We start from the raw sequence: 26,289 nt of genomic DNA on the forward strand, positions 1-26,289 counted from the left end.
TACTCTGTAATGGCCTATATGGCGGTAGAATCTAAAAAAGAGTGGCTAAGTGGGGAAGGATGGCACTGGGGAGATAGGTTTGAGATTGACAAGTACATGCCACTATATTTAAAATGGATGACCAACAAGGACCTGCTGTATAGCACAGGGAACTCTGCTCGATGTTATGTGGCAGCCTGGATGGAAGGGGAGTTTGGGGGAGGATGGTTACATGTATATGTATGGCTGAGTCCCTTTGCTGTCCACTGAAACCATCACAACATTGTTAATCGGTTATGTTGTTGCTGTTGTTTACATGCTAAGTGTCTGATTCTTCTGCAACCTCATGGACTACAGCTCGCCAGGTTCCTCTGACCATGGGATTTCTCAGCCAAGAGTACTCGAGTGGGTTGGCATTTCCTTCTCCAAGGGATCTTCCGGACTCAGGGACTGAACTTGCATCGCCTGCCTTAGCACACAGATTCTTTACCATTAAGCCATCAGTTCAGTCACTTAGTTGTGTCCAACTCTTTGCGACCCCATGCTCTACAGCACACCAGGCCTCCCTGACCATCACCAACTCCTGGCGTTTACTCAAATTCATGTCCATTGAGTCAGTGATGCCATCAAATCACCTCATCCTCTGTTGTCCCCTTCTCCTCATGCCCTCAATCTTTCCCAGCATCAGGGTCTTTTCAAATGAGTCAGTTCTTCACATCAGGTGGCCAAAGTATTGGAGTTTCAGCTTCAGCATCAGTCCTTCCAATGAATATTCAGGACTGATTTCCTTTAGGATGGACTAGTTGGATCTCCTTGGGAAGCCCCTAATCAGCTATACTCCAATACAAAACTAAAAGTTTAAAAAAAAGAAGTATAGATGTATTATGTATAACTGACTCACTTTGCTGTAAACACTGTAAATCACTACATTGTAAATCAACTATACTTTGATTAAAAAAATTAATTTTAAAAAAGTCCTTTGAGCATGGGCCTGGGCCACTTGAGCAGCAGCAGTAACAAATCACAGAGGCGTGTGGCCAGGGCTGCAGGTGTGGACAGAGCAGAGGCCTCACTGTGTCCCCATAGGACAAACTATCTTGTGGATCCAGAGGGCACCAAAATCCAGCTGCCGGCCAAGGTGAGTGGGAAGGACTCGTCCACCACCCTGCAGCCTTGGTCAGAACCAGGGGGATGGTGGACCAAGGATGCTGGAGGAAATTCCTCAGTGGGGAGGGAAATTTCTTCCCGTCCTCCCCGCATCCCCACCTTGAAAGGGCTCCACACGCAGCTTTGCTGTTTGTTTGTGCTGCCTGCCTGGAGTTGTAAACACAGCTATTAAGATAACAGAAGAGTGGGTTCCAAAATTTACCTCCTCTGGTTCATCTTTCAGAAAGAGATTTCTCCTTACAAGATGCGGCTGATTTGGAGCAATCTGGTTAATTTTAAAACAACCCGGTCTGGACACAAATGAACAAAACAAAAACATTTGGGAGAGAAACTGGCTTGCCCAACCCTCCCCTTTTTTGCATGGTCTACCCAAGCTTCATAGATTAAAAAAAAAAAAAAGGTGCTTAATAATTACCTTTGTTGACCTCTGTACCTTCTGGCTTACTCCTCTCCTGGGCAGGAGACATGGCCATTCCTAGGACACAGCTGTGTGGAGGAAGGTGGTCAGACAGCCAGGGGAGATCCCTGGGCTCCTCGAGGTCAAGGTGAAGGTAAGGCCATTGGTGATGGGAAGGTTGGCAGAGCCCCTGGCCTGGGGACCCTAGAGGGCCTTTATCTGGAGAAAGGGAACAGGAAATGACCACCAACTAGTTCAGCCTTGTACCGTTTTATTTGCTCATCAATGCTCTTTGCATCACTCAACGAAAAAATATCTGTACTATGGATCTATTATGCGCGAGGGGCCTTAAACTTGGAAACTAATTGTGAGAAAAGCTTTCTTTCCTTAGGCTAGACTCCATTAAGTAGATTCTAGAATGTTTTAAAATATTTCTTTTTAAAAGCTTTTGAAAAGATGAGCTTGGGCTGCAGAATGACTTTCAGGCATGTCACTGCCGAGATATAGGACCCAGAGGATGGGAGAGGGAGCGTGGGGGCGCTGGAGGAGTTTGGAAAAGAGCCTGGAACCCCAGTTGCCCCAGGGTCTGAAGGGCACTCAGGATGTTGTTGGACCCGAGCAAATTATGCCTACGGAGTCGACAGCTGCACTTTTCCAACTGTAAAACTGTAGATAATTATCTGCTTGTGAAATCAGTGCTCACAACCCACAGCTGACTCTATTCGCACCTTGCCTGCTAGAGCATTTGCCGAGTCTCCTTGCAGCCTCCTAGAACTGGCGGGAGGGGAAAATGGAAGAGACGAGCCTGAGGAAAAGGAGGGGGGATGAGAAGTCGATCCAGAGCAGCGAACCCAAGACCACGAGTCTCCAAAAGGAGGTAAGGCCATCCTTGGGGGCTGGCCCTTCCCAGGTCCAATCAAGGAGGGGTGGGTGTACGCAACCAAGTCATCCTCCCCCTCCACCACACACACACAGCACTTCTGATTAAACAGTTTCTCACACTCACACCCCTTTGCTTGCCAGTGAACTCAGCATATTCTTGTGAGGCTAATACATGTGTGCTTGTATGTGCTGGGTAAGCACCTAGATGGCTGGTGTTTGCTCAGGCCAACAGTCTTTTCCCGGATAGTCAGAGACAACTTCGGATGTCGGATCCCTGCTACAGCACCTTCACCACATGTATCCTCTTAAGTTTGAATTCCTCCGGTGATAGGGAAGTCCCATTTCTTCTTAGCCAGTAGCTGGGGTGGTGAGTCTGACATGGGAGTCACACAGGTGATCCCTCTAGGTTGGAATGTAGTAAGGGCTGAACCAGGGCTTCCCAAGTGGTGCTAGTGGTAAAGAACTCACCTGCCAACGCAGGAGACGTTAAGAGTCGTGGGTTTGCTTCCTGGTTGGAAGCAGGGAAGATCCTCTGGAGGAGGGAATGGCAACCCACTCCAGTATTCTTGCCTGGAGAATCCCCATGGACAGAGGAGCCTGGAGGGCTGCAGTCCGTGGGGCTACAAAGAGTTGGACAGAACTGAGGTAACTTAGCACACACAAGGGCTGAACTTGGAGTTGCCTGCAGCTTAGAGAGGGGTCAGATGGGGTTGTCACTGGCCCTGTGAGGAGGCAGAGGTTTGGGGGTGTGGGGGAGTGAATGGACAAGCTTCGGGCTCAGAGGATGAGGACCAAGGGCGCCCAGAGTGAGGTCAGGATGGTGTCAAGGGCAGGACAAGTGGGCTGGGCTCTGGGCAGAGCCTCCGGAGCTCCCATGTCTGGCTGCAGAAGAGATGGAGGGACCAGAGGCTTGGCAGGGGGAATGATGTGGCTTGACTTATGTCACCCTGGGATCCCAGGGCCCCAGGAATTGGCTGATGAGCAGAAACACCCTCCTTTTGGCCGTGAGAGAAGCACAGCCAAGCAAACCCTCAGCACGTCCTAAACTTGAGTAGGCAGCTTCAGGGTGAATGCAGAGCTCAGTAGAAGGTCCAAGCCATTGGTGAGTCAACCTGGGCCATCAGAGGAGGAAATCTGAGATGGCCATGGGAAACAGAAGCTGATACTTCTCTGGACCCCCTCTCCTCCAATAGTGTGTCCCTTGGGGGCTCGTCACAGCTGGGCTCTTCCATGTTCTCTGAGTTGGAACTCTGAGTGCAGCCTGTGCCCAGAGAGACAGGCACATGTACATTCAACTCAAGCTCCAGAAATCAGGCTGGTGGCTTCAGGGGGCTGATGTTGTAAGTAGGAACATGAAACAGACCATTTTCTTCCTTAGAATTTTTTTCTTGATTCATGTAGGATTTACACAGAGTGAAACGCACAGATCTTCAGTGTTTGATGAGTATGACAAAGTGGTCACCCCAGAAACTTCCCCCTTGCCCCTTTCCAGGTGGCAACCCCCCACCCCTCCATGTTCTATCTCCGCAGATTGGTTCTGCCTGTTGTGGAATTTCATGGGAATGGAATCATATGGGGTGTGTCCGAGCCTGGTCTCATTGGTAGGAAGGTCATATTCTAAAAGAGGGCATCAGAGAAAGTTCACAGCCCCTGAGTGTTTCTGTCCCCAGAGGCCTTGTCACTCACCCCTCACCCCCATGGCCCCGGCCAGGAGCCCAAAACCCTGACTTCACTCACAGTCTGGGGGAGGAACTCCGTGCCACTCGGCCCAGCTCAGAGGTAGGTCCTAAGGGCCTTTGTTGGTGAGTGACTGTCAAGTCAGGCCTTACCACCTGGGCCTCTTTGTCAAGAGCGGTAAGGGCTGGCACTTGGAACCTCAGCCAGGCCTGTGAACTGCACGGGCTGTGAACCCTGGGCATATCTGGGTCTTTCTGTTCCTCTATTTTCTCCTCTGTAAATGGATATGATAATGGCATAACTGACTCACTGTTGTTGTGAGGATTAACGGACTTACTCCACACAAGCAAGGGGCTTTCCAGGTGGCAGAGTGATAAGCAATCTGCCTGCCAATGCAGAAGATGCAAGAGACTTGGGTTGGATCCCTGGGTAAGGAAGAACCCTTAGAGGGGGGAAATGACTCCACTCCAGTATTCTTGCCTAGAGAATCCCATGGAAAGAGGAACCTGGTGGGGTTGCAAGGTTTGGACATGACTGAGCGTGTGTGCACACACACACACACACATACACACACGCGCGCACATATGCACACACACAAATCCCCAGAAGCAGCACCCTGGTGCTCTCCCTGTAACAGCACAGGGTGAAGGTGCCTGGGACTCTGGGTTGCCTGGCTGTACCCAGCATGGAAGGGGAGGAGGATGGAAGGAAGAGGGCTGCGTGCGGCCTTCTGAGCTGCACCCTGCAGCGGCACTAACTCTTCTCTCCCCCGCTCTACAACCCAGCTGGGCCTGTTCAGTGGCACCTGCATCATCGTCGGCACCATCATTGGCTCTGGGATCTTCATCTCCCCCAAGTCTGTGCTCAGGAACATGGAAGCCGTGGGACCCTGTCTCATCATATGGACCATGTGTGGGGTTCTTGCGACACTGGGTAACAAAGATGCCCACCCTGGCAATGACCCCCTGTTGCATGTGGGGCAGGATGTTGGAGCTCTGTCTGTGTGGGGTTGTGTCGCTGCCCGGATCCCCCTCAATGCTTGTGTGCAGATGTGTGTAAACTGGGGTTTACGGAATGTCCAAAGGCCAGAGCTCAGGATGAGGGGCACCGTGGTGGGCCCTGGGAGCACAACCCCCATTGGGGAGAGGGGGTCCCTTGACCAGGGCGAGACCTCACAAGGGGCCCGGGGCCCCCTTTCTCTCTGAATTCCAGGCGCCCTGTGCTTCGCGGAGCTTGGCACGATGATCACCAAGTCGGGGGGCGAGTACCCCTACCTGATGGAGGCCTTTGGCCCCATTCCAGCATACCTCTTTTCCTGGAGCAGCCTGTTCGTCATAAAGCCCTCATCCTTTGCCATCATCTGCCTCAGCTTCTCCGAGTACGTTTGTGCGCCCTTCTACTCAGGCTGCAGCCCTCCCCAAGTTGTCGTTAAATCCCTGGCTGCCGCTGCCATCTGTGAGTACCTGTGAGGAACACCAGGCAGGGGGCAGAAAAGACCTGGCACAGCTGGGGGTGGAGAAACTGGGCTCCTGCACACCCAGAAAGAGGCCAGGTGGGCCTGGAGGCGCCGGGAGGGAGCAGGGCCAGGGCTGGCCTTGGTCCCAAGCATGATGGTCTTTGCCATCCGGTCTCCGCTCTGCGGGGCCATCAGAGCCATCAGGGAGGGCTGGCTGCAGGCTGCCCCACAGGGCAGCGCTTGGCTGGAGTCTGGCTGCGTCTCCATTGCTCTTAGAGGTGGGGGTCGGGGAGGGGGTTGGACAGCCCTGGCTGGATTTCAAAGGTGCATGGATATGGCAGTGGAGAGGGGAGGCTGGCGGGGAACGGGGCCTGGGAATGGAAAGGAGGCTCTTTCCAGGGCCTTAAGACAGGAGGGAGATGTTGAGCCCATAGACACAGAACAGTGCCCACCTCTGACTTCCCAGTGCTCATCTCCACGGTGAACGCGCTGAGCGTGCGGCTGGGGAGCTATGTCCAGAACGTGTTCACGGCGGCCAAGATGGTGATCGTGGTCATTATCATCGTCAGCGGACTTGTCCTCCTGGCCCAAGGTGACCTTCGGCTGGAGGGGAGGGTGGGGCCACACGCCACAGACCACCTGGAGGTCTTGCTGCTAAGCATACATTTCATGCAGTGGAAATAGTTTCCCAGTTGTTCAGAGTTTGTTTAATTACCTGAGGTCATTGGTCATCCGCTTCCTTCACACAGTTCCAGTCTAGTCAGCTGATAACTATCTGCCTTGATTACAGGAAATACGAGGAATTTTGAAAACTCTTTTGAAGGCGCATCATTGTCTGTGGGCTCCATCAGTCTGGCATTATATAATGGACTCTGGGCGTATGATGGATGGTAAGGCACTCGGTCTAAGACAGCACACGTCTGCCTGTGGGTTTCTTTAGGCTATCTTCCTGAAACCACATGGAAAGCAATAACTTCTCCTTTTGGGGATTTGGTGGGACTCTAACATGTACCTTCCCATCTCCCTTTTGTTAAGTACCCTACCCTTCACCCTTCTGTTCTCCTTGAACCCTAGAGGCAGCTGCCCCTCCCCCAGCCACTCACCTGGCACCAGACCCCGACACAGTGGCCCATGAGCCCCAGTGCTGGGGCTCCTGCAGAAACTTCACCAGACGAGCACAGGCTCAGCTGGACTGGAAGCAATGAGGGCTGCCGGGCATGGCGCAAGGCAAGACTGCTCGGGAGCACTTTCCTTTCCACTTTGCAAATACACGTGGCCATCCAGATCACTGGCCTTTCCCTCGTGCAGAGAATCTGCAGGCTTCGTTCTCTTTTCAGACAACGAATCTTGCATTTTTTTCAAAGCACGCTGGGGACTCATTACTCCCAATAATTGTTGAAAAGTTACAGAATTCCCATGGAGTACAAAGACTTACCAACTGAAGAATGTGCAGATCTTAGTAGCCCCCCCACCACCAGGGCTTTCTTTAAAAGAGAAAGCCCTACAGGGGGAAAAAAATTCCTACAGGGGAATTTTCTCTATGATGTTGTCGTACAATCGCTAAGTCACGTCTGACTCTTCGTGACCTCATGGACTGCAGCACCCCAGGCTCCTCTGTCCTTTACTCCCAGAGTTTGCTCAAATTCATGTTCATTGAGTTAGTGATGCTACCTAGTCATCTTATCCTCTGCCACCCTCTTCTCCTTTTGCCTTCAATCTTTCCCAGCATACGGGTCTTTTCCAAAAAGTTGGCTCTTCCCATCAGGCAGCCAAAGTATTGGAGCTTCAGCTTAAGCATCAGTCCTTCCAATGAATATTCAGGGTTGATTTTCTTGCTGTCCAAGGGACACTCAAAAGTTTTCTCCAGCACCATAGTTTGAAAGTATCAATTCTTCAGCACTCAGTCTTCTTTATGGTTCAACTCTCATATCCATACATGACTACTGGAAAAACCAATAGTCTGCTTTGACTATATGGACCTTTGTTTGCAAAGCGATATCTCTGCTTTTTAATATGCTGTCTAGGTTTGTCATAGCTTTCCTTCCAAGGAGCAAGCATCTTTGAATTTCATGGCTGCAGTCACCATTCGCAGTGATTTTGGAGCCCAAGAAAATAAAATCTATCACTGTTTCCACTTTTTCCCTTTCTATTTGCCATGAAGTGATGGACCGGATACCAAGATCTTAGTTTTTTGAATATTGAGTTTCAAGTCAGTTTTTTCACTTTCCTCTTTCACCCTTATCAAGAGGCTCTTTAGTTCCTCTTCACTTTCTACCATTAGAGTCGTATCATTTGCATATCTGAGGTTATTGATATTTCTCCTGGCAATCTTGATTCCAGTTTATGATTCACCCAGCCTGGCATTTTGCATGATGTACTCTGCATATAAGTTAAATAAGCAGGGTGACAATATACCAAAGGAGATTAAACCAGTCAAGCCCAAAGGAAATCAACCCTGAATATTCATTGAAAGGACGGATACTGATGCTGAAGCTTCAATACTCTGGCTATCTGATATGAAGAGCGGACTCACTGGGAAAGACCCTGATGCTTGAGGGTCTTGAAGGAAAGATTGAAGGAAAGATTGCGGGCAAGAGGAGAAAGGGGCGACAGAAGATGAGATGGTTGGATGGCATCACTGACTCAATGGACCTGAGTTTGAGTAAACTCCAGGAGGTAGTGAGGGGCAGGGAAGCCTGGGGTTGCAAAGAGTCAGACATAACTTAGTGACTGAATAACAACAACTATGCAGTCTTGATGTGCTCCCTTCCCAATTTTGAACCAGTCCATTATTCCATGTCTGGTGCTAATTGTTGCTTCTTGACCTACATATAGGTTTCTCAGGAGACAGGTAAGGTGGTCTGGTACTCCTGTTTCTTTAAGAATTTTCCACAGTTTTTTTTGTGATCCACACAGTCAAAAGCTTTAGCATAGTCAATGAAGCAGAAGTAGATGTTTTTCTGGAATTCCCTTGCTTTTTCTATGTTACAGCGAATGTTGGCAATTTGATCCCTGCTTTCTCTGCTTTTTCTAAACGCAGCTTGTAGGTCTGGAAGTTCTCGGTTCACTGCTAAAGTCTAGCTTGAATGATTTTAAGCACAACCTTACTAGCTCAAACTAATACAGTTGCTAGCATCATAGTTTGAACCTTCTTTGACATTGCCCTTCTTTGGGATTGGAATGAAAACGGACCTTTTCCATTCTGGTGGCCACTGATGAGTTTTCCCAATTTGCTGACATATTGAGTGCAGCATTTCGACAGTTTAAATGAGGCATACACTTATTATTTTGTGTTTCATAATCTTAGCAAAGAAAGTCAAAGTTATGTTATTCAATGTTACTTTTTTTCCTGGTAGGAATCAACTCAACTACATCACAGAAGAACTCAGAAACCCTTTCAGGTAAGAAAGCTGAGTCAGAGGGGAGACAGTGGACAGGTTAGCATACTTCTCTCCCCCAAACATAAGGTGGAACTGCTTCCCCCCAATCATCCACCACCCACTTCCAGACAGTGGATGGTTTCCTATCAGCTCATTGACATTCGTTAGAGCTTGGTTTTGTTTGAGGTAGTAGAATGGTTGCTAAGAGGAAGGAAGAACTCTAGCTTATTTTGCATTATAACCAAATTCGGATTTACTGCCCTGGAGTCTAAGGAGAGGGAGAGTTCTTTCTCATTAGAAAGTGTCAGTGTCCCCACTGGGGCTCTGCTGTCCCTCTAGCTCCCTGCTTCTTGGTGAGCATCAGGAAGCCTCAGGAAGGGCAGTTCCCCCCGGGAGCAGGTGGAGGGCCGGCCGGGCAGCTGGAAGAAAGGACTAGACGAAGACCACAATCTTGTGAGTCTGTCATGGATGCTCTGGTCTGAGTCTCTGGGTCCCCGCCCCTCCCAGAAACCTGCCCCTGGCCATCATCATTGGGATCCCACTAGTAACAGGCTGCTACATCCTCATGAACGTGTCCTACTTCACTGTGATGACGGCCACCGAGCTCCTGCAGTCCCAGGCTGTGGCCGTGGTGAGTGCCCCGGGGTCTCTGTGGGAGGGGACAGGCAAGGGATAAATGCTCAAGTTGAAGGACCCTGTGTGTGTAGGGGGGGTTGGGGGGCGGAATAATCGTCTAGGAGACCAGACACGGGGAGAATCTGAGCAGGATAGGGCAGCACCAGAGACCTGGCCTACCTTCCAGGTGGCCAGCAGCTGGGAGGTCCTGCCTTCCCAGCGCACCCTACCTGCCTCCTCAACATAGAGCGCAGGGCTCCACTTCACCCGGGTTGGGACTTTGACAGGCAAGTGTAGGGGAGAGCAAGATCAGGGGAGTCATTGTAGGACGGAGTGATAATAGTGGGTTGTGGAATTCATCTGGGTGAGGAGGGAAGCAAGGACAGGGGGATGGGGATGAGGGACAGGGGAAAGGTGGGCGGGGTCCATGTGCTGGAGAAGACCTGCAGAGTTGGGGCAGGACAAGAAATGAAACTGAAAACAGGCAATGAGGGGACATGGACAGGGAGCAGAGAGAGGCAGGCTTGGTGACCGGCCCACTGACCCTGAGACGAGGTGGCTCAAGTGGGAGGGAGATCTGGTCATTCCGAGGAAGGGAGAGTGAGGGCGTCAGAGGATGTGGAAACACTGAGAATTACGCCAAGGCAGCAGGGGAGAAGAGCTGTCTGTCACCATCCGCAGAGGTGGGGCGGGGCGGGGATGTTGGTCTTTTTCTCCAGACTGGTGCCCCACCGTTCCTCAGGGAGGCGTCCTGGAGCCCAGCTCAGTGGGGCCGCTGGGACGGCTCAGCAGCCTGTGGGGCCGGTGGCTCTTGGGGGCGCACGGTCTCAAGACGCACCCACTTCTCTCTCAGACGTTTGGTGACCGTGTCCTCTACCCCGCCTCGTGGATCGTTCCGCTCTTCGTGGCGTTTTCAACCATCGGCGCCGCTAACGGGTCGTGCTTTACTGCTGGCAGGTAGGACCCAGCACCTACCCTGGGGCGGAGCGCGCGCACGCACGCGGGGCGGCGCCAGGGCCGGGCATGAGTCCCCAGTGACAGAGCGGAAATCACACACTGGGCGGGAGGGAGGACGTAGAGCCGGCGGGCTCGTGGCGCTGGTCCCAGTGGCCCAGAGCGAGTGGGGATAGTGCCGCCAGCGCCAGCACAAGGCAGGGCTTGGCGACCCGGGTGAGCGAGGTTTACTTGTGGGACTCCACAGAATGAGCTTTCTGGACCATCTTTTCTTGTTAATAGATACACAGTCTAGATCAGGAGCCTGGTAGGCTGCAACCCACTCCAGTGTTCTTGCCTTGAGAATCCCAGGGCCGGGGGAGCCTGGTGGGCTGCCGTCTATGGGGTCGCAGAGTCAGACACGACTGAAGCGACTTAGCAGCAGCAGCAGCAGCAGCTAGATGAGGAATTGGTAAACTAAAGGGCAGATAGTGAGGATTTTAAGCTTGCAGGCCATGTAAACCTGTCCTGCTCTGTCTTTGCAGTAGGAAAGCCAACAGCTGTAGCTATGGTCCAGGAAAACTTCATTTACATAACCAGGCACTTCGCCAGTTCCTGCCGGGCCTCTGGCCCCTATCTGGTCTAGAGACAGTTATGTTGGAATCCTCTTGACCAATGTAGCATATTTCACATCACCTCCACTCATGGGCTGGGCTGGGGAGCTTTTCACAGACATTGTCAGGGAACATTCTGAGCCTGTCTTTGTTCATCTCTCCAGCATTCTTGGCGGTATAGTCCTGAGATTGAAATTGCCAAAGGTTATATGCATATACACTTTAAAAAATGAAATATATACCACAAAATCATGCCTTAGTGCTAGTCCTTTAAGACGTCTTCAAAAGTGTCTTGGTTGTTCTATCTGAATTTTAGAATTACCCTATCAATTTATATAAAAAAGCCTTAGGGACTTTGATTAGAACTTTACTGAATCTATAGTTCAGTTTGGAGAGGACTGCAAGCTTCAAAGTTCTGATTTTTCTAATTTATGGGCATGGATTTATCCCCCCATTTATTTAGGTCTTCTTTCATTTTTTTTTTTTTTTTTTTGGAGTGGCAGTTTTCAGTATATAATTCTTACACACATTTTGTCAGATTTACCCTGAAATATTTCATATTTCTTCATGCTATTATAAATGGTATTTTCAAAAATGCAAAAAATTTCAGTTTCTGATTAGTCTGTTGTAGGTACAACTCTTTTTGTTGTTCAGTCACTAAGTTGTGTCTTTCCCATGGATTGCAGCACGTTAGACTCCCCTGTCCTTCACTATCTCCTGGAATTTACTCAAATTCATGCATACTGAGTCGATGATGCCATCCAACCATCTCATCCTCTGCCACCCCCTTCTCCTTTTGCCTTCAATCTTTCCAGGCATCAGGGTCCTTTTGAATGAGTCGCCTCTTCACATCAGGTGGCCAAAGTATTGGACCTTCAGCTTCAGTCCTTCCAATGGATATTCAGGGTTGATTTCCTTTAGGATTGACTGGTTTGATCTCTTTGCAGTCCAGTGAACTCTCAAGAGTCTTCTCCAACACAGTTCAAAAACATCAACTCTTCAGTGCTCAGCCTTCTTTATGGACCAACATCTGTACATGACTACTGGAAAAACCGTAGCTCTGACTATATGACCTTTGTCAGCAAAGTGATGTCTGCTTTTTAATATGCTGTCTAGGTTTGTCATAGCTTTCCTTCCAAGGAGCAAACATCTTTTAATTTCATGGTTTCCCTAGTGGCTCAGTGGTAAAGAATCTGCCTGCAGTGCAGGAGACTTGAGTTCAATCCCTGGATCAGAAAGATCCCTTGGAGAAAGGAATGGCTACCCACTCTAGTATTCTTGCCTGGAGAACTCCACAGATGGAGGAGCCTAGTGGGCTATAGTCTATGGGGTCACAAGGAGTCGGACACGATTGAGCAACTAACACATGCACATATGATATTTCTATTTCTAGTTTTTTTGAGGAAACTTCATATTGTTTTCCACAGTGGTTGCACCAGTTTGCATTCCCACCAACAGTTTGCAAGGGTTCCCTTTTCTCTACATCCTTGCCAACATTTGTTATTTATGGTCTTTTGATGATAGTCATTCTGACAGATATGAGGTGATATCTCATTGTGGTTTTGATTTGATTTGCAATTCTCTGATGACTAGTGATGTTGAGCATTGTTTTATGTGTCTGTTGGCCATCTTTGTGTCTTTTTCATAAAAAACATTCAGTTCTGCCCATTTTTAATTGGATTGTTTTTATGATATTGAGTTGTATAAGTTATATATATTTGGGATATTAACCCCTTTTTGGCCATATCATTTGCAAATATGTTCTCCCATTCAGTGGGCTGTCTTTTTGTTTTGTCAGTGGTTTCCTTTGCTGTGCAAAAGCTTTTTAAAGTTAGTTAGTTCCCATTCATTTGCTTTTGCTTTTATTTCCTTTTCTTTAGGGGACAGATCCAAAAAGATATTGCTACAATTCATGTCAAAGAGTATCCTGCCTATGTTTTCTTCTAGTTTTGTGGGTTTGGGTCTTATATTTAGGTCTTTAATCCATTTTGAGTCTATTTTTGAATATGGTATGACAGAATGTTCTAATTTCATTCTTTTGCATGTAGCTGTCCAGTTTTCCCAGCACCACTAATTGAAGAGACTGTCTTTTCACCATTGTATTATTTTTGCCTCCTCTGTTGTAGATTCGTTGACCATCGGTATGTGGATTTGTTTCTGGGCTCTGTTCTGTTCCACTGATCTGTGTGTTTGTGTCTGTCTTTGTGCCAGTACCTTACTGTTTTGATAACTGTAGCTTTGTAGTCTAAAGTCAGGGAGTGTTATATTTCCAGCTCTATTCTTCTTTCTAAAGATTGCTTTGGTTATTTGGTGCCTTTTGTGTTTCCATACAAAATTTATTTGTTCTAGTTCTGTGAAAAATGCCTTTGGTATTTTGATAGGGATTGCATTGAATCTGTACATTGCCTTGGGTAGTATGGTCATTTTAACAATATTAATTCTTCCAATCCATGAACATGGTATATCTTTCCATCTGTTAATGTTACATTCAATTTCTTTCATCTATGTGCTATAGTTTTCTGAGTGTAGATCTTCTATTAATACTCCCTTAGGTAAGTTTACCTGTATGTTTAGGTATGTTATTCTTTATATAATTGTAAATGCTGCTATTTCCTTAACTTCTCTGACAGTTGTTACTGTATAGAAATGCAACAGATTTCTGTGTATTAATTTTGTGCATACATGCTAAATCACTTTAGTCATGTCTGACTCTGTGTGACCCTATGGACCACAGCCCACTAGGCTCCCCTGTCCATGGATTCTCCAAGTAAGAATATGGGAGTGGGTTGCCATTTCCTTAAATCCTCTTTCTGGCAGTTGTTAGTGTTTAGAAATGCAACAGACTTTTGTATATTAATTGTGTACCCCGTAACTTTACCAAATTCATTAATGAGCTCTAGTATTTTTTTTTTTTTTTGTAGTGTATTTAGGATTTTCTCTGTATAGTATTGTGTTGTCTGCAAAGACTGACAATTTTACTTCTTCCTTTCCAGTTTGGATTTCTTGTATTTTTTCTTTCTTTCTTTTTTTGGTTTGAGTGTGTTGCTCAGACTTTCAATACTATGTTGAATATAAGTGGCAAGATTGGGCATCCTTGTCTTGTTTCTGATCTTAGAGGAAGTTTTCGGCTTTTCATCATTGAGTATGATGTTAGCTGGGAGCTTATCATATATGGCCTTTATTTATATCTCTACCCACTGGAGAGCTTTTGTCATAAGTGGATATTGAATTTTGTCAAAAGCTTTTCTATATCTCTTGGGATAATCATATGGTTTTTATTCTTCAATTTGTTAATGTGATGTATTCCACTTATTGACTTACAGATACTGAACCATCCTTGCATACCTGGGAAAAATCTCACTTGATCATGGTCTTTGATCTTTTTAAACATTTGCTGACTTCAGTTTGCTTATATTTTCAGGATTTTTGCATCTATGTTCAACAGTGATACTGGCCTGTAATTTTCTTTTTTGTGTAGTATCTTTGTCCGGTTTTGGTATAAAGGTAATGCTGGTCTCACAGAATGAGTTCAGAAGCATTTCCTCTGCATTTTTTGGAATTTTTGAGACCAATAGGTGTTATCTCGGAGAAGGCAATGGCACCCCACTCCAGTACTCTCACCTGGAAAATCCCGTGGACGGAGGAGCCTGGTAGGCTGCAGTCCATGGGGTCGCTGAGAGTCAGACACGACTGAGTGACTTCACTTTCACTTTTCACTTTGATGCATTGGAGAAGGAAATGGCAACCCACTCCAGTGTTCTTGCCTGGAGAATCCCAGGGACGGCGGAGCCTGGTGGGCTGCCCTCTATGGGGTCACACGGAGTCGGACACGACTGAAGCGACTTAGCAGCAGCAGCAATAGGTGTTATCTCTTCTCTACATATTTGGTAGAATTCACTTGTGAAACCATCTGGACCAAGACTTTTCTTTTTTTGGAGTTTTCAAATTGCAGATTCAATTTCACTACTGGGAATTGGTCTATTTTCTGTTTCTTCCTGATTCAGTTTTGAGAAATTGTACATTTCTAGGAATTTGTTGATTTCTACTTGGTTCTTCATTTTATCAGCATATCATTGTTCACAGTAATCTCTTATGAGCCTTTGTGTATGTATGGTGTTACATATAACTTTCCCCTTTTCAGTTCTGATATTGATTTGGGCCCTCTTTTTTCCTTGATGTCTTTTGATTTTATTTTTCAGAATCAGCTTTTAGTTTCATTGATCTTTTCTATTTTTGTGTGTCTATTTATTTATGCCCTTATATTTATGATTTATTTCCTTCTACTAACTTTGGGTTTTGTTTGTTCTTTTTCTTGTCCTTTTAGGTGAAAGATTAAGTCATCTTATTGATGACTAAAGAATCTTTTTTCCTGAGGTAGGCTTTTATTGCTGTAAAGTCCCCTCTTAGAACTGCTTTTGCTGTGTCCAGTAGATTTTGGATCATTGTGTTTTCATTTTCATTTGTCTCCAGGTACTTTTTTACTTCCTCTTTGATTTCTTCAGTGATCGAATGGTTATTTAGTAGCATATTGTTTAGCTTCCACGTGTTTGTGCTTTTTGCAGTTTTTCTTTTTGTAGTTGATTCCTCTCAGCATTGTGGCCAGAAAAGATGCTCTGATTTCAGCTTTCTTAAATTTACCAAGGCTTGTTTTGTGGCCTAGCATGTGGTCTCTCCTAAAGAATGTTTTATGTGTTATTTGAAAAGAATGTGTATTGTGCTGTTTGGGGATGGAATGTTTTATATATGTTAAGTCCATCTGGTGTAATAGGTCATTTAAGACCAGCATTTGCTTATTGATTGTCTGATCTGTCGATTTATATAAGTGGGAGTGTTAAAGTCCTTCCTATCATTGTGTTACTTTTATTTTCTCCTTTACATGTTAGTATTTGCTTTATATATTTAGGTGCTCCTATGTTGAGAGCATGGCACCCCACTCCAGTACTCTTGCTTGGAAAATCCCATGGACGGAGGAACCTGGTAGGCTGCAGTCCATGGGGTCACTAAGAGTCGGACACGACTGAGCGACTTCACGTTCATACATTGGAGAAGGAAATGGCAACCCACTCCAGTGTTCTTGCCTGGAGAATCCCAGGGACGGGGGAGCCTGGTGGGCTGCCATCTCTGGGGTCGCACAGAGTCGGACATGACTGAAGCGACTTAGCAGCAGCAGCAGCAGCATGTTGAGAGCACGTATTATATTTACCATCATTATATCTTCTTGGATTGACCCCTTGATCGTTATGTAATGCCCATCTCTTGTAAGTCTTTAAACTCTATTTTGTCTGATATAAGTATTGCTACCCAGGTTTTGATTTCCATTTCCATGGAATAACTTTTTCCATCTACTCACTTTCAATCTATGTGCATATTTAGATCTGAAGTGAATCTCCTGTAGGCAGCATATATACAGATCTTATTTTTATATCCACTCATATATCCATCCATTTTATATCCACTCTATGTCTTTTGAGCATTTAGTCCACTTACACTTAAAGTAATTACTTAAATGTATGTTCTTATCACCATTTTGTTATTTGAGGTTGTTTTAATTTTTTGTTCCTTCTTTTGTTCTCTTGTGATTAGATGGCTATCTTTCATGTTATGTTTGAATTCCTTTTTATTTTTGTATCTATTATAGTTTTGGTTTGAGTTATGTGAAGTTTATATATAACAAACTATACACACACACACACACACGCACACACGCACACACACAATTATTAAGTTGCTGATCTAATTTTAAATGCATTTAACAACCCTGCATTTGTATTGTCCCCCACTTATGAGTACTGTTTTTGACAACATGTTTTACTGCATCTAATTGTTTTGTGTACTCTTTAACTGCTTGTTGTGATATATAGATGATTTTTTACCTTCATTTAACCTTCCTACTAGCTTTGTATGTGGTTGATTTTCTACCTTTACTGTTTCTTTGCAAGGGCTCCTGTTTTTTATCTTTTTGGTAGATTATTTCCTTTTTCAGTAGGAATGCTCCTTTTGCCTTAAACTCTATTCTGATATTGACATTGCTGAATCAGCTGTCTTTCAGACTTCTACCTTTAGTAACATGTCTCAGTTCAGTTCAGTCACTTAGTCGTGTCTGACTCTTTGCGACCCCATGAACTGCAGCACGCCAGGCCTCCCTGTCCATCACCAACTCCCAGAGTTCACTCAAACTCATGTCCATTGAGTCAGTGATACCATCCAGCCATCTCAACCTCTGTCATCCCCTTCTCCTCCTGCCCCCAATCCCTCCCAGCATCAGAGTCTTTTCCAATGAGTCAACTCTTCGCATGAGGTGGCCAAAGTACTGGAGTTTCAGCTTTAGCATCATTCCTTCCAAAGAACACGCAGGACTGATCTCCTTCAGAATGGACTGGTTGGATCTCCTTGCAGTCCAAGGGACTCTCAAGAGTCTTCTCCAGCACCACAGTTCAAAAGCATCAATTCTTCGGCATTCAGCTTTCTTCACAGTCCAACTCTCACATCCATACATGACCACAGGAAAAACCATAGCCTTGACTAGACGGACCTTTGTTGGCAAAGTAATGTCTTTGCTTTTGAATATGCCATCTAGGTTGGTCATAACTTTCCTTCCAAGGAGTGTCTTTTAATTTCATGGCTGCTATCACCATCTGCAGTGATTCTGGAGCCCAGAAAAATAAAGTCTGACACTGTTTCCCGATCCATTTCCCATGAAGTGATGGGACCAGATGCCATGATCGTAGTTTTCTGAATGTTGAGCTTTAAGCCAACTTTTTCACTCTCCACTTTCACTTTCATCAAGAGGCTTTTTAGTTCCTCTTCACTTTCTGCCATAAGGGTGGTGTCATCTGCATATCTGAGGTTATTGATATTTCTCCCAGCAATCTTGATTTTAGCTCATGCTTCTTCCAGCCCAGCATTTCTCATGATGTACTCTGCATATAAGTTAAATAAGCAGGGTGACAACATACAGCCTTGACGTACTCCTTTTCCTATTTGGAACCAGTCTGTTGTTCCATGTCCAGTTCTAACTGTTGCTTCCTGACCTGAATATAGGTTTCTTAAGAGGCAGGTCAGCTGGTCTGGTATGCCCATCTCATGAAGAATTTTCCACAGTTTATTGTGATCCATACAGTCAAAGGCTTTGGCATAGTGAATAAAGCAGAAATAGATGTATTTCTGGAACTCTCTTGCTTTTTCGATGATCCAGTGGATGTTGGCAATTTGATCTCTGGTTCCTCTGCCTAACATGTCTAACCCCTTTTAAATGTCTACCTTTCAGTGATATGGGTTCTGGCTTGTGTCTCTTTCAACAAACCCAACCTGAGAGTCTCCAGCTGAGCACGTGGAATTTGATTATATTGGATATGATTACTGCTGCAGATAGGTTAATTCCTATCATATTGCTTTGTGTTTTCTTGGCTTAAAAAAATCTTACCCTGATTTATTAACCATCAAATGTTTTTATTCCTTTTTTTTTCTTGTATTGATATAGATGGAAGTTATATTTCTATTCTTTTAGTAATTACCTTTAAAATTTAACATGAATACCTAGTAGAGTCTATCAGTATCTCAGTTTTCTTTCCTCTCTTGCAAGGGCTTTCCCTTTCATATCATCTAGTATATCAGCTACACCATGTTTGTAAAGCGAACCAATCCTCCAAAAAAGTCTCTCATGACAGAAATAAAAAATCCAATACTTACATACATAGAAAATGTGCTTTACTGCTGTCTCCTTAACATTACTTCTTCAATAAACTTAGTTCAGTGTCCTCTTTTGTTGGAGTAGACTTTTTAAATTTCCAACAAGGACTGAAGAAAAGTAAATGTATCATAGCTATTGTTTATCTAAACATTTATTTTGCCAGTAGTCTTGAAGGATGATTTAGCTATGCAGAATTCTAATCTGAAAATCAAATCAATTTCCCTCATCACTTTCAAAGTGTTATTTCTCATGAGATGGCTGTTGTTCTGACTGTCCTAATTTTCTAGTTAATCTTTTAAATTCGGTAGCTTAAATTTTTTTCCCTTCCACTATGTTTATGACACCACCCTTATGGCAGAAAGTGAAGAGGAACTAAAAAGCCTCTTGATGAAGGTGAAAGTGGAGAGTGAAAAAGTTGGCTTAAAGCTCAACATTCAGAAAACTAAGATCATGGCATCCGGTCCCATCACTTCATGGGAAATAGATGGGGAAACAGTGGAAACAGTGTCAGACTTTATTTTTCTGGGCTCCAAAATCACTACAGATGGTGACTGCAGCCATGAAATTAAAAGACGCTTACTCCTTGGAAGGAAAGTTATGACCAACCTAGATAGCATATTCAAAAGCAGAGACATTACTTTGCCAACAAAGGTCTGTCTAGTCAAGGCTATGGTTTTTCCTGTGGTCATGTATGGATGTGAGAGTTGGACTGTGAAGAAAGCTGAGTGCCAAAGAATTGATGCTTTTGAACTGTGGTGTTGGAGAAGACTCTTGAGAGTCCCTTGGACTGCAAGGAGATCCAACCAGTCCATTCTGAAGGAGATCAGCCCTGGGATTTCTTTGGAAGGAATGATGCTAAAGCTGAAACTCCAGTACTTTGGCCACCTCATGCGAAGAGTTGACTCACTGGAAAAGACTCTGATGCTGGGAGGGATTGGGGGCAGGAGGAGAAGGGGACGACAGAGGATGAGATGGCTGGATGGCATCACTGACTTGATGGACGTGAGTCTGAGTGAACTCTGGGAGTTGGTGATGGACAGGGAGGCCTGGCGTGCTGCGATTCATGGGGTTGCAAAGAGTCGGACACGACTGAGCGACTGATCTGATGTTTTATTTCCTGAACTGGGTTCAGTCTGAATGCTCAGAATGTTTTGATTGTGTAAAGGCTCTCTGCTCTTCTTTGCTGTTTTTTAAGATTTATTTATGTGGCTGCATTGGGTCTTAGTTGCAGCATGCAGGATCTTTAGTTGCAGCATGCAAACTCTTAGTTGCAGCATGTGGGATCTAGTTCCCAGACCAGGAATCAAACCCAGGTCCTCTGCATTGGGAGCTCGGAGTCTTAGCCATTGGACCAGACCACCAGGGAAGTCCCTTTCTGCTCTTCTGTGAATTTTCTTATCCCATTCAATATATTCAAGCTTATCCCTGTGTTTCTTTCTTAATTTCCTGGCTATATTTTCTATTTCTCTATGCTTCATATTCAGTCTCAGTTCAGTTCAGTCACTTAGTCATGTCTAACTCTTTGCGACCCCATGGACTGCAGCACGCCAGGCCTCCCTGTCCATCACCAACTCCCAGAGCTAACTCAAACTCATGTCCATTGAGTCAGTAATGCCATCCAACCATCTCATCTTCTGTCATCCCTTCTCCTCTTGCCTTCAACCTCTCCCAGCATCAGGGTCTTTTCCAATGAGTCAGTTCTTTGCATCAGGTGGCCAAAGTATTGGAGCTTCAGCTTCAGCATCAGTCCTTTCAGTGAATATTCAGGACTGATTTCCTTTAGGATTGACTGATTTGATCTCCTTGCAATCCAAGGGACTCTCAAGAGTCTTCTCCAACACCACAGTTCAAAAGCATCAATTCTTTGGCGCTCAGCTTTCTTTATGGTCCAACTCTCAAATCCATACATGACTACTGGGAAAACCATAGCTTTGACTAGATGAACTTTTGTTGGCAAAGTAATGTCTCTGCTTTTTAATATGCTGTCTAGCTTTTCTTCCAAGGAGCAAGCATCTTTTAATTTCATGGCTGCAGTTACCATCTGCAGTGATTTTGGAGTCCAAGAAAAGAAAGTCTGTCACTGTTTCCATTGTTTCCCAATCTATTTGCCATGAAGTGATGGGATCAAATGCCATGATCTTCACTTTTTGAATGTTGAATTTTAAGCCAGCTTTTTCACTCTCCTCTTTCACTTTCATCAAGAGGCTCTTTAGTTCCTCTTCACTTTCTGCCATTAAGGGTGGTGTCATCAGCATATTTGAAAAAAGCGAAAGTGAAGTTGCTCAGTCCTGTCTGACTCTTTGCAACCCCATGGACTGTAGCCTACAAGGCTCCTCCATCCATGGGATTTTCCAGGCAAGAGTACTAGAGTCGGTTGCCATTTCCTTCTCCACGGGATCTTCCCGACCCAGGGATCAAACCTGGGTCTCCTGCATTGTAGGCAGACGCTTTACTATCTGAGCCACCAGGGAAGTCATATATCTGAGGTTATTGAGCCTTGATGTACTCCTTTCCCAATTTGGAACCAGTCCGTTGTTCCATGTCTAGTTCTAACTGTTGCTTCTTGACCTTCACACAGATTTCTCAGGAGGCAGGTAAGATGGTCTGATATTCCCATCTCATTAAGAATTTTCCACAGTTTGTTGTGATCCACACAGTCAAAGGCTTTGGCGTAGTCAATAAAGCAGAAGTAGATATTTTCTGGATCTCTCTTGCTTTTCCTATGATCCAGTGGATGTTGGCAATTTGATCTCTGATTCCTCTGCCTTTTCTAAATCCAGCTTGAACATCTGGAAGTTCTAGGTTCATGTACTGTTGAAGCCTTGCTTGGGGAATTTTGAGCATTACTTTGCTAGTGTGTGAGATCAGTGCAATTGTGTGGTAGTTTGAACATTCTTCGAATTGCCTCTTTGGGACTGGAATGAAAATTGACCTTTTCCAGTCCTGTGGCCACTGCTGAGTTTTCCAAATTTGCTGGCATATTGAGTGCAGCACTCTAACAGCATCACGTTTTAGGATTTGAAATAGCTCAGCTGGAATTCCATCACCTCTACCAGCTTTGTTCATAGTGATGCTTCCTAAGGCCCACTTGACTTTGCATTCCAGGATGTCTGGCTCTAGGTGAGTGATCACACCATCATGGTTATCTGGGTGATTATCATCTTTTTTGTATAGTTCTTCCATGTATTCTTGCCACCTCTTCTTAATATCCTCTGCTTCTGTTCTGTTCAGTTCAGTTGCTCAGTTGTGTCCGACCCTTTGCGACCCCATGAATTGCAGCACGCCAGGCCTCCCTGTCCATCACTAACTCCTGGAGTTCACTCAGACTCATGTCCATTGAGTCAGTGATGCCATCCAGCCATCTCATCCTCTGTCATCCCGTTCTCCCCCAATCCCTCCCAGCATCAGAGTCTTTTCCAATGAGTCAACTCTTCGCATGAGGTGGCCAAAGTACTGGAGTTTCAGCTTCAGCATCATTCCTTCCAAAGAAATCCCAGGGCTGATCTCCTTCAGAATGGACTGGTTGGATCTCCTTGCAGTCCAAGGGAGTCCCTGCTTCTGTTAGGTCCATACCATTTCTGTCCTTTATTGTGCCCATCTTTGCATGAAATGTTCCCTTAGTATCTCTAATTTTCTTGAAGAAATCTCTGGAGATGGGAATGGCAAACCACTTCAGTATTCTGGCCTTGAGAACCCCATGAACAGTGTGAAAAGGCATTCATCTAAAATGCATTTAATCAGCTTACTTGTGCAAAACTCACTTATTCAAGAGACTGGACTCCATCTGAAAATACCAGGGTCATAACTCAGTCCTTTTCTGTGTGGCCTCAGTAGTGAGATTAGGACACACTTGCTTTGTGTTCACACTGTAGCCCACACGCCTTCATCGACTGACTTCCTTATTATTGCCCTTTCAGACTTGTTTTCGTTGCGGGCCGGGAAGGCCACATGCTGAAAGTGCTGTCTTACGTCAGCGTCAGGCGCCTCACTCCAGCTCCTGCCATCATGTTTCATGTAAGTATGAATTGTGCCGTGAAAACACCCTCTTAAGGCAGAGGGTCCCTCAGTCTGGATGATAAAATATAAACTTGGTCACTAAGTTCAGTGATTTTCAAATGACCCAGGGTTCCCAGTCCTCAGGTATATAAAAAAGTTCAAAACAATTAAAATAATTTACCCAACTTCTGCTCCTTGTTCTGAATTCATCTATGAAAGACACTGATTGAATCTTCTAAGCTCGTACCCTTTACACGTCTTACATGCACATTTGTGTGCTCTGGGTCCCTGGTAACAAACTGCACAAAACCCGACTAGCTTATGGGGAAGGAGAAGGCATTTTACGAGGTAGCTAATGACAACAGCTTCTCATTGTGGTCCAATAATTCGTAAGTCATGGGATGCTTGTGAATTAAAGGCCCTTTGACATTTTCTGATTGGAATTTCTCAGTGAGGGGTAGTTCTTGGTTGTATGCAACTGTTATGGGCAACTTTGGACCATCCACACCCTAGCTCAAGGGCCAGACTCTTTCTCCCACCCTGAGGAGAGCCCCTGTTCTGTCAGCCTACTCCCTCTGGAGATGAGAAAACAGACCCAGAATTACAGGAATTACAAGTCCAGGACAGTGGAGTAAATGCAGCCAATACGAGACCTAGACAGCCTGGGTTTTCTAGTGCAGGGTTCTTTCCCCCAGTGAAAACTCTTTGCAGGAAAATTAATAATTAGGAAGCTGGTGCAATATACATTTTGTTTTCCTCCTGTTTAAAAGAGCCACCTATTTTCCAAGTCCTTTCCATCACACCTCAAAGAAAAGAGCTTCCACCAGTCTGGCTTGACTCCAAATGTAATGGGATAAACAGAAGTTTTCTTTCACATTAAAGTGTTTATCCACTGCTTCTTTTGTCTTTTGTGAAGTCGTAAGGGTAATGTTTTCATGTAGTGATGACCTAAGAATTCATTCTTCTTTCCTCTAGGGCATGATAGCGATCATTTACATCATCCCTGGTGACATAAACTCATTAGTCAATTACTTCAGTTTCGCTGCATGGCTGTTTTATGGTTTGACGATCACCGGACTCATTGTGATGAGGTTTACAAGGAAAGAGCTGAAAAGACCTATCAAGGTAGGTTTAGTTCCCCAAATGTCACAAGTGGCTTTGTTTTCCTGAAGTGAGCTAGACAGTGGTAACTAATTTATTTATTTAGATGGAACTGTTTTAAGTTCTAGGAGCCTGCTTTCTATTTTCAACCTTTTGTCCTGAATGTCATACTTAAAAGAGTGGAGTTTCCTCTTCAACTCATATCATAAATTATGATCCAGTCAGCCATCTCATTATTAATTTATTAAAGTTATCAGCAATACCTGTGACCTGTCTAAGCAAAGGGAGATTTCCAGTTCTGGCAGTTCCAGGATCTCTCGAGCATTCACTTTTTGTCTACTGATGGGGACTTCTGACTCAGACCCAGCCTGTCCTGTGCACGCAGCCACCTACAGTGCACCTCTGCAATCTGTCTTAGGCTCCTTCCCACCTGCCTCCATGGCTGGTGTGGGTCCATATACCGATGGGGAAGGAGAATGTACTGTGTTTTGCTTATGTTATGGGCTCTTTTTTTTTTTTTTTTAAACCTATGGTATATATTCTTTGGCAAAGGAAATGGCAACCCACTCCAGTATTCTTGCCTGGAGAATCCCATGGACAGAGGAGCCTGGTGGGCTACAGTCCACAGGGTCGCAAAGAGTTGGACACGACTGAAGTGACTTAGCACATATATTCTTATGATAACAAGCACAGATTTAAGAAAAAGGTAGGCAAGAAGAGGGCTTCAGAAACTATATAGCAAGAAAAAAAATAGTGTCTTTAGCTTTGGAATTCTGTTTCATAAATATGGTTAAAAGTCTTTCTGGCATGGTAGCTTGACTGTTACCCAGTCGCTAAAGTCAGCAGAGGCGTAGAGTAGCCTGCTGGGATCAGGCAGCTCCCCTCAATCAGGAAATCAAGCATGCAAAATCACGATGGTAGCACAGATTGGTAATCTGCACAAAACTGCTCAAACAGAAATAAAAAGGATTTGAGAAAAAATAAGGAGGCAGGCAAGAAAATGAGAGAGATCAACATAGGTGTAACTGGAGTCGCTGAGGAAGAAAATGAAAGTAATAGAATTCTTAAAAGCTGTGATTTAAGAAACATTTCCTGAATTTGGAAGGAAAGGAGAAGAGGGGACCTTAAGAGGAGGCAGGGACTTGAATCAACACACTGAAAGTCATACAGTATAACTGAGACATCCTAACTAGAGTTCAAATACATTTTGATAAAACTATGGAGTTTTTTTGTTTTTTTAATGCTTTGGGTATATCACATCCTCTTTCTTGTCCTCCTCCACCTCAATTCACTTATAAAGAAAAGGAAATATACAGGCATCAGACTTCTCACCAGCTACACTTTATGCCATAAGACAGTGGGCAACTTATTTAAGATATTCAAGGACGGGAAATGTAAGTCAAATATTTTATATCTACTCAAACTGACCTTGAAGAGTAAAGTTACCAATGAGAGAACTCAAAGCATACATTGTTATATGAGACCTTCCTTCCTTTGGAATCACTAGAGAATGAGCTTTAGAAACCAAAAAGTCATGGGCATAAGGTGATTATATTTAAGAACTAAGACTTAACGACAGGAGATAAGGATGGCAAAACAGTATGTAAATTATTAAGCACTGATGACATAATATAAGAAAAGTGGAAGGGAAAGCATAGGAAAGTATTCAAGTTAAGGGAAGTGTGTCAGAGAAACTGCTTTAGGGTACCAGCTGAAATTGGATGCTGCAGCGGGGAGAAGAAATCTTTAGCTTACTTCATTACTGCTTGTTATGAACAATATCTTAAAAAGGGGGAGACAAAGGTATTATATTATACCTATTTATAATGGTAATGCTCAGAAGAAAGGGCTTCCTTGGTGGCTCAGTTGATAAAGAATGCGCCTGCAATGTGGGAGACCTGGGTTTGATCCCTGGGTTGAGAACTAAGAAAATTCGTGTTTATAGATAAATATATCCAAAACACACACACCCACACACACCCATGAAGCCACATCATGAAAGAACCTATACATGAAGACTCAGACAGGGAAACAAATCAGAATATCTTCCTGGTTGACATTTTCTCAGTAGAATGCTTACTAGGGTTTTTTGTTGTTACTGTGGGTTTTTTTTGTTTTTTTTTTTTGCTTATTAGTTTTTTTACATTCCCAAACTTTACAGAATCTATGAATCTCTTAATAGTCTTATGTCTAACTGATAGTTATATGGGAAAAAATGAGTATTTAAATTTCCAAAGCCCGCTACAGTATTTTTAATACATATGTGTGAAAAGTTTCAAATGACATTCCAAATCCGACACAAGTCACCATCATGTGTAGGCGTGCTGAAAAGTGTGGGAAAGCGCGCGCATCTCAGACTTTGGGAAACATGTTATCGCGTTAAAGGTGGCCGTTTACTAACA

General features: G+C 44.8%; 1 protein-coding gene across 1 annotated transcript in view; it reads left to right on the forward strand.

The window, feature by feature from the left end:
• The first annotated feature begins 2,333 nt into the window (after positions 1-2,333).
• The window catches only part of SLC7A9 (solute carrier family 7 member 9), a 30,378-nt gene continuing 6,422 nt past the window's right edge, over positions 2,334-26,289 (forward strand). The window contains exons 1-10 of the mRNA XM_005897757.2: positions 2,334-2,420; positions 4,888-5,035; positions 5,315-5,557; positions 6,025-6,150; positions 6,349-6,448; positions 8,915-8,959; positions 9,446-9,569; positions 10,407-10,510; positions 22,708-22,804; positions 23,762-23,911. Of these exons, the coding sequence (XP_005897819.1) occupies positions 2,334-2,420; positions 4,888-5,035; positions 5,315-5,557; positions 6,025-6,150; positions 6,349-6,448; positions 8,915-8,959; positions 9,446-9,569; positions 10,407-10,510; positions 22,708-22,804; positions 23,762-23,911 (1,224 nt within the window). The remainder of the gene's footprint in view (positions 2,421-4,887; positions 5,036-5,314; positions 5,558-6,024; positions 6,151-6,348; positions 6,449-8,914; positions 8,960-9,445; positions 9,570-10,406; positions 10,511-22,707; positions 22,805-23,761; positions 23,912-26,289) is intronic.

This window comes from Bos mutus, chromosome 18 (assembly GCF_027580195.1).
Source record: "Bos mutus isolate GX-2022 chromosome 18, NWIPB_WYAK_1.1, whole genome shotgun sequence".
NCBI classification, from domain to species: Eukaryota; Metazoa; Chordata; class Mammalia; order Artiodactyla; family Bovidae; genus Bos; species Bos mutus.